The sequence below is a fragment of the Plasmodium cynomolgi genome, chromosome 13, assembly GCF_000321355.1.
Source record: "Plasmodium cynomolgi strain B DNA, chromosome 13, whole genome shotgun sequence".
In the NCBI taxonomy this organism is placed as follows: Eukaryota; Apicomplexa; class Aconoidasida; order Haemosporida; family Plasmodiidae; genus Plasmodium; species Plasmodium cynomolgi.
In genome coordinates, this window is record NC_020406.1 from 1,635,444 (window position 1) to 1,648,600 (window position 13,157).

Consider the following 13,157-nt stretch of genomic DNA (forward strand, 5'->3'; position numbering starts at 1 on the left):
AAAAAAAAAAAAAAAAAAATTACAAAAAAAATCGTCAAAGGTGTTAAACGATGAATAGGGTGTACGTCGACTGAAAAGCATTTCCTGCATGATGTTTTAAACCAAAAGTGTAGGAAAAAAAATGGGGGGTGGTATCAACAGAGGGCATATCTTTCGCAGCTGATGAGAGGCGCGTTCAGGAAGTGGCGAAAAAGGTGCAGATGTACCCAAAATGTTAATGTGCCAAGTATAACGCGCAAAAATACGAGTACGGTAGGGCACCCCCCCCCGATACACTTCCTTCTATTTAATGTACTTATGCACCTTTACGAGGTCGTCCGGCACGTTTTCAATCATAATTTTTAAGTACCGCCTTAAGCGGTAACCTCCTAGAACTATCTGCTCATTCAACATTTTCTTCATACTAACGACAGAAAAATTGTTTAAAACGTAGGAAGTTTTGCTATTAAGAGTATCAAGGGGGAAGTTAGAATAAATGCTATCCACCGCCTTGCTGTAACTATCATTAATGATAAAATCTAGATATTCTAAATCGCTTAGATCATTTTTTAATCTGTCTTCAAAGTACTCAGGGGGGTATATCTTCATCAAGGCATTTGCTTCTTCCAGCATTTCTTTCTTCCCAGAGGTGGGCCATTTTTTACTCCTCGAATGAAAAATGCAATCACATAAGTAATGCAATTTTTCCATCTTTTTATGATACATTACATGAATTTGAGTTCCTCCACTATCTCCTTCGAGAAAATGTTTATTGAAAAAGTTGATAGCGTGTAACGGTTCATGTACATCCCCGAAAATGTGAATAAAGTATCTTAAGTTAAAATTGTAGGAAAAAAAACTGCCATGATTTTCTTTTCTTTTCACACTTTTTAATGATGTAAATATGCTCTTCAATACACTTAAAGCGTTATCCGTCTTTTGGTAAAATTCCTTATGGTACGCATTCAGGGTAATATTCGTTGGGTTGTATGGCTTGTTTATGTAGTGCCATTTGTTCATTAGGTTGATCCCTCCTATTCGCCTAATCTTATCAGGGTAGTGATAATCAATTGGTTTTATGTGATCAGACCATATTGCTCCAGTTATGGGGTCATTAAAATCCTTGTCTTCTTTGTAGTTTTTAAAAATTTTGTCTAGCACTAACTTTTCTTCATTAGTGAGCCCTTCGTATGCGATGGCACTTACGAGCATGTGCCCTTCGTCTGACCAGCAGGAGATTCCATGGGCGAGGAGTAACACGGACAGTAAGAAGTGAATTACGCGCGCAGCTGGGAACATGTGTGTGTGGGGGGAAGCGGCGTGTAAGAGGAGGGGCGGCGTGTAAGAGGAGGGGCGGCGTGTAAGAGGAGGGGCAATGTGTAAGGGGATAGGCAGCGTGTAATGGGACAGGCAACGTGTAATGGGATGGGCAGCGTACACGGGGGGAGGTGACCAAACGGGGAAAAATGCGGCTATATAAGTTCATAAAGGTAAGCCTCCTAAATGGCGCAAATGAACATTTCGTTGCGTGGACCCCTGTTAATGTAAATAAAATCGGGGGAACTCATAACGGAGTGCCAATCTGATCATACCACTCGTGCGTGTGTGCGTTGGCGGTAGAAAAAGGAAGTTCTCTTTTGGGGCATGTTCAGAGTAGCGCACTAACGTGTAAATGCGGGGGTGAGCACAAAATTAATGACTAAACAGGTTCATGCGCAACGGTAGGGTTGTCTCGATCCGCATGTACTGCCCCGTTTAGCAGTGCCACGAAAAAAAAAATAGCAAAACGCAACGAAACGAAGCGGAGGAAAAGCTACATATCTGACACCTCAATGGTGAACAAAAAATCCGTTAATTTCTCAGCCACCACGTTTTCCTAAAAAATGGAGAAATGGCGAAGGGAGAGCAAAAAAAAAAAAAAAAAAAAAAAGAAAATAGGAGGTACTTATACAGCTAAGTGACAGCAACAATGTTAAGCGTGCACATCGGGCTAACTCAACGGACGAAAGAGGCACAAACTATACATGTATTAAACGTAGAACGGTTTTTAAAAGATGGTCAAGTGCTAATGCCTCTACACTTTTGCGTTGCATCGTGGGTATGTAAATAAAGAGGAGATGTGAAGCAATGTGTGATGCCCACTCATTACGCGTTAAAATGCGGAGCGGACCCTTTCGTTTTAGAAAAAAAAAAAATAAATGAGTGATTCGCCGCCATTGGTACGATTTTAAATGCAGCTAAGTTGGGGAGAGAGCCATAATCGCATCATGGTTAGATGCAAAAAAGGGGGGTGCACATGCGATTTGGCAATAGGGCCATTTGGCAATAGGGCCATTTGGCAATAGGGCCATTTGGCAATAGGGCATTTTGGCAATAGGGCCATTTGGCAATAGGGCCATTTGGCAATAGGGCTATTTGGCAATATGGCATTTTGACAATAGGGCCATTTGGCAATAGGGCCATTTGGCAATATGGCATTTTGACAATAAGGCAATTTGGCAATAGGGCCATTTGGCGAATCGGTGAAGAAACGAGAGAAAACGAATGACAGCAAAGCGGCGCAGCATAAAGCGGCATAGCTGCTAGCAGCATGGCGTAGAAGTGGGAATTACCTAAACGGAACTATCCAGCGGTGAAAGACCCCCAAGCATGGTGTGACAGCAAAACGCCGCGCGCAAAAGTAGCCCAAATGAAGTGAGAATCAAGCGCGGGGAGGTAGGGATCACGGAAAAAAAAAAAAGTCGATAAATTAGGGTTTTTTATACCTGCACATTTTTACAACACTGAAATGGGGGAAAATGAATTTATTCTCTTTTCCTACCTGGAATTTTTTATTGCACATTTTTATGAACGCCCTCAACTGTTGCAAAACGCATTTTGTAGCTAGCAAACTTTATCCAATTAACAACATATTAATAACAAACGTACAGGTAAATAAACAGTTCAGTCCCGAAAAGAGAATCCCACAAGTTGAGAGAAGTTTGCTAGGATTCCCCCACTACAAGGGGATTAGAAGCAAGAGGAAATGTTTCCATTACCTGAGAATACATTCCATAGGGGGGGAATCTCAATTTGGCAAAAAACTCAACCCAGTGGTACCTTCAAAAAGGAGAAAATTTCCCAATGTGCGCAATTTACAGGGTAGGGAGAAGGAAATGAAAAATGGTGATGAGGAGAGCACCGGCACTGACATAAGGAGTGGTAAAAATGGTCTTCACAAAAACGATGGGACGAAAGAAAAGATAAATGATAACGAGAAGGAATGCCTGATAAACTCAGAATTGCTAAAAAATATAAAAGAAAACGAAAATGGAGATGATGTGGGTACCCCGTCCAGTGAAACAGAAAAGGAAAATTTCAATTTCTTGGAACATTTCACATCGGAAGATGACAACTCCTTAGTTAGTAATTTAAAAGCAGAAGAAAGTAAAAAACTTATAGATAGCGATTATTTTAAAAAGATGATGGAAGATTTGAACTTAAAAGAGGAAGAAATTATGAAGCTCCTTAAAAGAAGCGAAAAAAATGTTTCCAACTTGATTAATAAAAATTTATCTCTGGAACAGATTGAAAAAAATGCGAAAAATGAAGAGGCACAAAATGAAGAGCTCTTTGATACCTACATGAATAGCAACAGCTCCAAAGTTGGGAACTTTATTAACTTTAAAAAAATTGGGAAAAAATATAAAGAAGTTATTTCCCATGTTATAGCCATTTTTTTGAGCAAAGGAAAAAAATTTACCGAAATGATCAAACTGATAGAAGAAGACAAAAATGAAATTAATATGTGTACTTCTCTTTTGGAAGAAAATGTTCTTTTTAACAATTTAAGTAAAGATGTCCTAATCGAAATTGTTAAGAAGTCCATTTTACTTGGACACTTGAATGAAAAGTTTTCAAACGATGCAGAAAATTTTGAGTGGAGCAAACAGATCGAAAGCTGCATTATGCAGTCAGTATGTAATCATAATTTTAAAATAAAACTTATTACGTACTCGAATAATAGCATTAGTGTGACTGTGGTCAGCTCCAAAAGTGTGCATATAGATTCGGATGAGTACGACGAGATTGAGGGTTCCATAAAGAATGCCCTGGAGGAGTATGAACGGGCTAATGGCCTGGACATTTTCTCCTCCTTCAACATCCTCGTGCACTTTAGTTGACAGAGTAGTGGGGGGTGGGGGAAGTTGACTCCGTGTGTAGTGCGACTTTGAGTAAGCCTCTTTTATGTGTCGTCGCTCCTACTCGAGACATACACTCCCTCCCTAACTGCTCAACACAAACGTAAGCAATTACCGCTTGGAGGTGGTTTCGCCTTGGTAGCAACGCACCTCTACTTTTTTTTTTTTTTAAGTCAAATGTTAATCCGCGCTTGCCGGAAAGCAGCCACGGCGGTTGTTCCTTTTAAGGGAACGAAAAAGCAGTGCGCGCACGGGGGAAGCATAACTGCGCAAACTGCTTTTTCAAGTGACTTCTTTTTCAAGTGACTTCTTTTTCAGGTCACTTCTTCTTCAGGTTTACTTCTCTTTCGCGTTACTTCTATTTCACGTTACTTCTTTTTCGCGTCACTTCTTTCCACCTCTTTTTCACGTTTTACAAATTCGCGCTTGCAGCAGCCGTTTCACGCGGTCGATGTGCTCCTCTCCGTAGTAGGACCAGCAAACGATCCACCTGGTTATTCTCCCGGTGTAGGACTCGAAAATTCGATGCTGTGCTATATGCACCGGGAAGGAACACCCCCCTACCTTTTGCAAACGGAGGTGCTGATCAAAATGCATGTCATTCCGTGTAAGGGCATCCAGAAAATTGACTTGTTTTTTGTTATCCATAGTGTACATTCGCATAGACTTTATTATTTCCTTTTTTATTAATTTCACATTTTTAAATTTGGACACCATGGTGGTGAACCAGACTACGTTGTAAAAATAGGAGCTACTTTCCTTAATCATATTTAAAATAAAACCGTATTCTCCCCCGACACGATCGCTAGGTATGTCACTTTTTATTTCACTTCTTTGCAGGCCCCCATCCACTTCTTCTTTTATCCCACTGAAATGTTCTTCCTCACTATTGTAGGACGCACCGACGGAATAGTTGGTATCTAGATGATCATCCTTCGCCCCGCGTGGCTTGTCCAGATCTGCTTCAATCTGCTCACTACGGGTTGTTTTATCCTCTCCCGTGGAGCCAAGCTGGTCATCCACCTTTTGCGATTCTGTAGATGCAACTTGTTCGGTGTCAAAATAAACCACTTCGTTCATGTGGGCACGGATGTTTCGAAAGGGGTTTCTGTTAACTTCATCCAAGGAACTGTAAAATGGAGGGTTACAAATGGAGAAAAAAAAAAGTCTGTATTATTTATAACGTTATTAAATATTTTCCTGGGATCCTTTTGATACTTGAGCACTATGTTGTTTTCTTTGTTATTTAGTAAAATATTCAAGTAGCAAAATTTCAAAGAGTCTAGGTTTACGTCTACCCCTACGAAGGACCAATTGTATATGCAATTCCCCAGTAGTGGGTATATGCAGTTTGAACCCACCCCAATGTCCAGTACTTTTATTTGGCTGCCGCGCAGTAGGGTGTCCTTCTCCTCGTCATTGGTCTCACGCGCGAGAGGTGTCCATTTGTCTACCTGTTCCACAGTCAGTTCGCCAACCCGTTCGTTAGTCCATTCACCAACCTGTTCGCCAACCCGTTCGTCAATCCGTTCGCCAATCCGTTCGTTAGTCCTTTCACCATGCTTGGCCCCTTTGGAGGCCCCTTCCACGGGAACCTTCGGCAGAGCAGTCAAGTCGGCTATATAGTGCATGTAATTAGCTCTGCCAGGAATGTTCGGACAGAGGTAGTTTTTCTTGCCCCTACTTTCCTCCTCTATGGAGGTACTCTCGTTGATCAATACACACTCTTCCTTTTCACTTCGCAAATTTAGTAGCATGTGGTTGTACTCATTATACATGATCAAAAGGGTATCCTTAAACTTGGCTAGATCATTCACTTGAACAGTAACGTAGTCGCCATCTTCGCCTTTCGATACTACAGTTATGTGTTCCAAAGTCTCATCCAATGCTTTGCATTGTACATATGGCAAATAAAAGTTGAGGTCGTAGTACTCCTTTAGGGTAGCTTTACTGAGGAAGTAAATAGCTAGAGATTTTCCAAAATTGTAAAATAATTTCCCACTCCTATTTTTGCGTAAAAATATGTTTAGAAAGGTATGTTTTTTGCTTAATTCTTCAAAATTGGTGAACGAGCTATTTTGTAAATTTCTTTCATGCATCCTTTTGGTGTCACTACCGTTATGTTGGGAACTGCCACTCTGCCTTCTATGTGTGGGGCCATAATTAGGCCCACCTCTCTGGGCTTCCTGTGCCCCTCTGCGATAGGATCCCTTTTGAATTTTTCTATTTTGGACCATTCTGGAGGATTTTTATATACGTTTTTTTTACCGGTAGTAGAGAGGCGTGTGGAGGGCTTCTTACTAGACTGTTTTTACCGTGACATTTGCTCGTGGAGGTGGGGGGGGCGAAATGGACGATCGGACAAACTGCACAGCGGTTAGAACGAAAAACTATGTGACATGAACGCCGCGACCAACAAATTAAAAACTCTGCAAAGCTTCCTCGGGGGGGATCTCCAAAAATTGCGAAATCCATCACAAAAAAACGTGCACAAGGTGGCCCACAAAAGGGCACACAAAATGGGAAACAGAAATTGCGCACAGAATGGCTAACAGAAACTGCGCACAGAATGGCTAACATAAACTGCGCACAAAGGGGCACCCCAAACAGCATGCAGAAGTCCCGTTCTACCATTTGCTACTAACCAAGTGGACCCTATTTCTAATCCCCCTCGAGGGAAAACTCGTATGAGTAATTGCTTATGATAATCCTATCACCCTCCCTCGCACCCACATTTTTCAGCTTAACATTTATATTCAAATGATCTAATATTTTGGCAAAAATTTTTGACGTGTCACTTTTGGAAAAATTAAAAATGTTGGCTTGATTTTCGATATATTTTCCCTTAACGATAAAAACATTTTCTTTATATTTGTATATTTCAAATTGAGATGGCCGGAAGTTGTCACTATCTTCAATTTTAGCAATATCGATTGGCTCTGGCAAGCTTTTTAAAAACTCACTTATACTGTTTTCATCATTAATATTTGAAACTATTTCATTTATCGCTTCTACTGCATTTTCCCCCGTTAATGCAGAGATGCAAAATATGTTTTCTATTTTTAAGTTTTCCCTTAAATGGTTAATTACATTACTCACATTATCTTTCTTCCCTTTGTATATATCAATTTTGTTCAGTAGCACCACTTCTTTTTTGCCTTTAAAAATGGGGTCATACTGCACCAAAACGTCTTTTATGTTTCTATACGTTTCGAGTAGGACATCACTACTGCTGTTTATGTCAAACATGTAAATTAATATTTTGCAATATTTCAGGTGCTCCAAGTACTTGTATGATATATTGGATACTTTTTTGTCCAAGTTTTTTATGATTCCCGGGAAGTCGATAACTGTGTAGTTGTTTTTTGTGATGTTTTTTTCGCCCTCCTCATGCGTTGTATCGTCCGTCGAATCAGATTCTCCCTCCAGTAGGTCTTCTGCCTCCTCGCGATTATCCTCCCAAATGGCTTCTTCCGCCTCGTTTTCGCTAACAAGGTGGTTTTCCTCCAAAACGGCTTCGTCCTCCTCGTTTTCGCCAATAAGGTGGTTTTCCTCCAAAACGGCTTCGTCCTCCTCGTTTTCGCCAATAAGGTGGTTTTCCTCCAAAACGGCTTCTTCCCCCCGGTCGCGCCTAAATATCCCCAGGTTCGGAAACTTGGACGTGTAGCTATAGTTGGCAATTTTTACATTCGCGTTGGTGATCCTATTGAGCAGCGTGCTCTTTCCCACGTTGGGGTAGCCAATAATCCCAAAATCGGTAAAAAATATTTTTTTCAGGAAAATTTTTTTTTCCTTTGTTTTTTCCCCAAATTGGCAGACAAATGGGATTTTCAGACTTTTAGTTCTGTAGGAGTAATTCCCCTTTCCACCTTTCCCCCCCAAAGCGATTAGCACTGTTTGGCCATTTAAATGAATAAAATTAACAAACTTCTTCTCTTCGTCGTATATAATTGTATTCACAGGTATATTTATGCATTCGTCTTTTCCATTTTCCCCATTTTGATTATTGTTTAATCCTTTTCCTCCATTTCCAGCATAGTAAAAAGATTTTAATTTAAGGCTTAGAAAATTATCAATTTTTTTATCCCCAATTAGGTACACATTACCGCCTTTCCCCCCCCGGCCACCGGAAGCGTACTTTTTATTTTTCCTCTGCGAAAATGTTGTAAAACAGCATATACCATCTCCCCCATTTCCTCCCTTAACATTAATTGCACACCGGTCATGGAATTGGTTTTTCTTTATCTGCTTTTTCATGCAGTGTAGCTTATTTGCTGTGCGACTTGATCGCTTCTCACCCTCCTTGAACTTTATGCTGCTGTTAACAAAGAGGGTATTCTCCTTTCCACACTTGGACGGAAAATTGTACAAAACAGCCCTCTTGTGGAATATCATAAGGAGCAGAATGGTAAATCCAATATGCATATTCCTTTTGAGTGTCCTAATTTCATTCCTACTGAATGAGGGAGGAATGGAAACTTGCGACGAGGATCCTTATATATGATATGCTCGTGCGACCGTTTCATCGTGGATAGGGAAGAAAATAGCACAGCGATCTGTATATATATATATATATATTTTTTTTTTTCTTCTCCAATTTGGTGACAAAGGAAGAGGAGCCCCACTCGAAAGAGATGTGCCTGGCCTAGTGGCCTACATAAAAGTGGGCGTCCCGCTAACGCTCACAAGGGGGAGTACATACATACGTATATATACATGTGCGTTTTATTTTATTATTTTTTTTTTTTTCCGATTGGGTCACAGCGGCACAACTTATCAGAGAAACCCTTTCGGCATAAAACTGGCGCATTCAAAATTAAGTTTTCTCATTTGGGTTTTAAAAAGGGGGTATTTATAACAATCCCCACGTGTTATGGGTACCCCTTCATCAGTTAGCATCACGTGTATAACGTGGCCACACTGGTCTCTTTCAAAGAGTGACAAATGCATGGATAAAAAAATTACAATTTTTATACGTTATATCAAACACCGCGGAAGGAATACAAAAAATAAGCGCAGCAACTGACCGTTGCGCGCGTGTTTTGGAATTAAATTGGGGAGCCGGCTGGGCAAAAGAAGCATATTTGAGGAAAACAAAATGTCAGCATGAATAACACAACTGTGTGCAGCGCATGCATGACCACACAGCTGTGCGCTGATTTTTTCCTTAACGAAAAATTTGAAAAAAAAAATAAATAAATGGGCAAGCAAGCTCGCAAACGAGCAAAAAGGAAACAAAAAAATGGATAAATGACCAACCAAATGGATGAATGACCAACCAAATGGATGAATGGCCAACCAAATGGATGAATGGCCAACCAAATGGATGAATAACCGAATTGCCACACCGCTGCCAACACCGCTGCCAACGTCGCTGCCACAAACCGGTTACTCCTTTTCCACCCCCAGAAAGGCGAAAAACTTCTCAGCATATCTTATCTTAAAGTTGGGGTACACGCGCACGATGTTATCTACCTCGTCAAATATGTACTTCTTTACAATTCCTTTAAAAGCAGAAATGGTGGATTTTCCCAAGTGCCCGCTCTGTGTGGTTTGCATTATGTGACACCACAGTTCACTATTGGTGGTCAAATCACTCGACTTGTCATGTAGCGAAATTAAAATGAAAACGGTTTTCAAGAAAAAGAAAAGGTTACAATGTTTCTGTTTTTTTTTCCCTTCTATTTCGTGTGGACCCATTTCGATAAATTTAAAAATGCAAAAATTCAATAACTTCTCTTTAAACAAAAAAGTAAATAACTTACTTAAAAAAAGGACTTGCTTTAAATCGTAATTATTGATATTCTTCAAGTAATTTATAAAAACCGTTTTTAAGCTGAATAAAAATATTCTACTTTTAACATTGGAAATATTTCTTAACATCTTGGCATAGGCAACTTTATATTTTTTTTCATACAGCAGGGTTTAAATAATTGTTTGGATGACATGAGGGATGTTTTTCTTCTTTTTTAAAATTAAAGATAAATTGTGCACACACTCATTTACGTCCAGACTATTTTTTATGATTAAGAAAATTTTTTTCGGTAAAATTCCCTTAATTTTATATTTTTTTAAAAGTTTCCCAAAGTAGGATTCGTTAAAATCTTCTTCTTCTTCTCCCCCCGCCATTAAATAATTTAGCTTACAAAATTTGTTCTTCACAGATTTCGCTTCTTCTTCACCGAGAGGGTTATTGTCCCTATCATCTGTCTTAGCTTCGCTTCCAACTAGTGTACCATTTGCAGACATATCCTTTTTTTCCATTTCTTCGTTTTCTCTGCTTTTTCTCCTTTTAGCGCCTTTTTTTCCGCCCTGTGTTTTGGCACATTCGGCACTTTTAAAATTTTTTAAGAATGAAAAAGATACCATTTTCCCCTTGAAGTTATATTTATTTTCAAACTCATTTAAGATGCTAAAGAGGAATTCAAATTTGTTTAAAAAGTGGAATTTCATTGTGCCATTTTTTAAATCATCGATATCTTTAATCAAAAATCGTAGTTTGCTCCTTTCGATGCAAATATGATTCGTCACGATATAATTGTCGATTTGTTTTTTTTAATAATCCGTGATGTAATTCAAGTGACTGCCATCTTCACTTTTTAGCTTCATTCCGCAAATCTTCAAAATGATAATTATATTGTCCACGCTGCTAATGCTTATGTCTTCACACAGCAAATTAATGATATCAGTTATGCAATCGAAATCGAGGTAACTGCGGGCATAAAACAGGCAAAAACTCTTTAGTATGTTTCTCAGAATGATTTTAAAATTTTGATATTTCTCCTGTTCCTTTTGGCTAACTAGATGATTATTTTGCGCGTTGCTCAGTTTCTCGCTGCTCAGTTTCGCGTTGCTCTGTTTTTCACTGCTTTGTTTCGCCTTGTTTGTACATCCCTGCGTGGGGATACCGCATTGGTTTTCTTCACTTGAATGAGTTAGCGGCGCACATTGCCCACTTCGTCCAGCATCCTCGTTGCCAGCTTGGAGGCTGTCATGGTTGCGGGCAACGACACTGCTCAGCTCATTCTCTCTTTCTATTTTTCTCATCAAATTGCGATTGTCCTCGTAGTGTTGTTTAAAAATCCCAGTTAGGGCTTTTAAAAAATCTCTCAGTAAATTCTGGTATACCAAATTGTTCAGCACACAAATTACCACCACGCATATGCATATGTGAATGTCCGTAGCATTTACATTGTTAAAATGGTTGCACACTATTTTAGTGAGGGCATCATTAAACATAACTTTTAGTTTCACGTCGTCCAGCTCGTGAAAATATTTGCACAGATCTTGAATAATGCATTTTATATTAAACTCGGAAGTTTTGTTCAGAGAAATCACGAGAAATTTCTCTATCTTTTTCGCTTCTTCGGGATAGTTGGGTGCCTTTTTCTTTTTCTTTTTTTCCGCTTTTGCGGTTTTCTTCCCTTCGCTCACCCTTCCCCTGGAGGGAAGCATCCCCTCCTCCCCTTCTGCGTCTTTTTCCGCTCCGTTTTGCGTTATCCCTGTGTGACTCTTCTTCTTCCTCCTCTCCTTTTTCCTCTCCTTTTGCCTCTCCTTTTGTGTCTCTTTTTTCTCCGTGTCTTCCTCGCTTGGTGCATCATCTCTACCTTCGCTTAGAACCCCCTCATCCTCAGAGGACCTCCCCGGCGTGTCATCCCCCTCCCGCAGGGCATTGTTACCCTTTTTACATTTTTTTTTATAACTTTTCTGAAATTCTCCAAATATGATGTCGGTCAATTTTAGCAAATTTGTGTCAAACCCGTCCTTCTCCAACTGTTTAAAAATTTTTTCCTCGTTATTTTTCCCATCATCCTTGTTGTTAATCTTTAACTTCTTCGACAGGTACGATAATAACTGATTATCCTTTTCTTGCTCAGCAGATATATCATACTTAATTTTGCTATGAGATGTTTTTTTTTGTTTTTTGGGTGTGGCGTTTAAATTGTTGCCCTCGCTGTAATTTCTTTTTCTCTTCATATTTCCTTCGTCCTGTTTTGTTGACCTTCCCTCCAGCGATTCATCGGGGGTATTGATAGTGGAAATATTTCTTCCCTGGGTATTTTTTTTCTTTTTGGAAAAAAGGAGCTTCTTTTCCTTTTTTTGTATCCTGGCCAATTTTCTCAGTTCTCTTCTGTTCCGGATGTTGCCTGTACGTTATGGGAAAGCATGTGCACATGGGTGAACCTCCAGATGCGCATTCGTACAAACAAATAGGTTCGTTATTTGCATACGCAAAAAGATGATATGAAGAACCATAATCAGGGCAATCCCCACGCGGAGGTGAAAAGGGGGAACTGCTGACACAAATAGAAGGGAATTAATTAGCAGCCCCCAAAGTATAGCTTATGCAGGTATATTTATACCTCTATTTATGTACAATGGCATGTTTTTCCAAAGAGGGGATTAAAAATTGTATGTCCTGAAATGAAGATATGGCTGGGGCGGGATAATGCCACCACACGTCTTGGTCATCCGCTGGGTTAGGAAGCCAAAACGGGGAGGTACGCATACGCAAAATGAAGCTCGCCGTAGAAATGTTATTTTTCTTCTACGTATAAAATATTCCATGGGGTTATCTTTCCATTTTGCGCAACTTCTATTTTAACTTCAATTTCGAGTTCGAACTCCAACTTGTGCTACCTCCGGATTGCGCTTAAGTATATTTTCTTCTACAAAATTGGAATATTTTGAAAATTTTAAAGGAGTTTTTTCTACCGACAAGGGTAGCAGATGTTTTTGTTTTGCTTTCCTGCGTGGCCCCAATTTTAGTCGATTTGCCAACAACGTGGCATAAAAAACATGCAGCGCTGGTAGTTAATGATAAACTGCAAAAGGGGAGCTACAAATTGAGAAAACACAAAAGCACGCGGTAAATTATGGCGCTAATATTTTTTCATTTAAACTATTCAAAGGGTTTATATAAAAAACTGTAGGAAAATATGTTTAAAAGGTTGAAATGTTAAAAAGTTAAATTTTTTTTTTTTTTTTTTTTTTTTT

At 39.5% G+C, this 13,157-nt stretch overlaps 5 protein-coding genes across 5 annotated transcripts; 1 reads left to right on the plus strand and 4 right to left on the minus strand.

Annotated features, from left to right (window-relative positions):
• Positions 1-284: 284 nt before the first annotated feature.
• On the minus strand, positions 285-1,268 carry PCYB_134480 (hypothetical protein; the record flags this gene model as incomplete). Its single annotated transcript, XM_004224473.1, has 1 exon — positions 285-1,268. A coding segment is annotated over exon 1 (906 nt), but the record flags the coding sequence as incomplete, so codon positions are not given.
• A 1,509-nt stretch (positions 1,269-2,777) lies between these two features.
• Positions 2,778-4,142, plus strand: PCYB_134490 (hypothetical protein; the record flags this gene model as incomplete). Its single annotated transcript, XM_004224474.1, has 2 exons — positions 2,778-2,909; positions 3,120-4,142. The coding sequence occupies 2 exons, from the start codon at positions 2,778-2,780 to the stop codon at positions 4,140-4,142; spliced, it is 1,155 nt and encodes a 384-aa protein (XP_004224522.1).
• A 423-nt stretch (positions 4,143-4,565) lies between these two features.
• Positions 4,566-6,259, minus strand: PCYB_134500 (hypothetical protein; the record flags this gene model as incomplete). Its single annotated transcript, XM_004224475.1, has 2 exons — positions 4,566-5,289; positions 5,379-6,259. 2 exons carry the CDS (start codon positions 6,257-6,259, stop codon positions 4,566-4,568), a joined length of 1,605 nt encoding a protein of 534 aa, XP_004224523.1.
• A 562-nt stretch (positions 6,260-6,821) lies between these two features.
• Positions 6,822-8,585, minus strand: PCYB_134510 (GTP-binding protein; the record flags this gene model as incomplete). Its single annotated transcript, XM_004224476.1, has 2 exons — positions 6,822-8,312; positions 8,367-8,585. The coding sequence occupies 2 exons, from the start codon at positions 8,583-8,585 to the stop codon at positions 6,822-6,824; spliced, it is 1,710 nt and encodes a 569-aa protein (XP_004224524.1).
• Positions 8,586-9,548: 963 nt separating this feature from the next.
• On the minus strand, positions 9,549-12,893 carry PCYB_134520 (hypothetical protein). Its single transcript, XM_004224477.1, has 4 exons — positions 12,524-12,893; positions 10,716-12,307; positions 10,107-10,613; positions 9,549-10,043 (listed from the first exon to the last, which is right to left on the minus strand). The coding sequence occupies exons 1-2, from the start codon at positions 12,543-12,545 to the stop codon at positions 10,716-10,718; spliced, it is 1,614 nt and encodes a 537-aa protein (XP_004224525.1). The 5' UTR covers positions 12,546-12,893; the 3' UTR covers positions 9,549-10,043; positions 10,107-10,613.
• Positions 12,894-13,157: the final 264 nt, after the last annotated feature.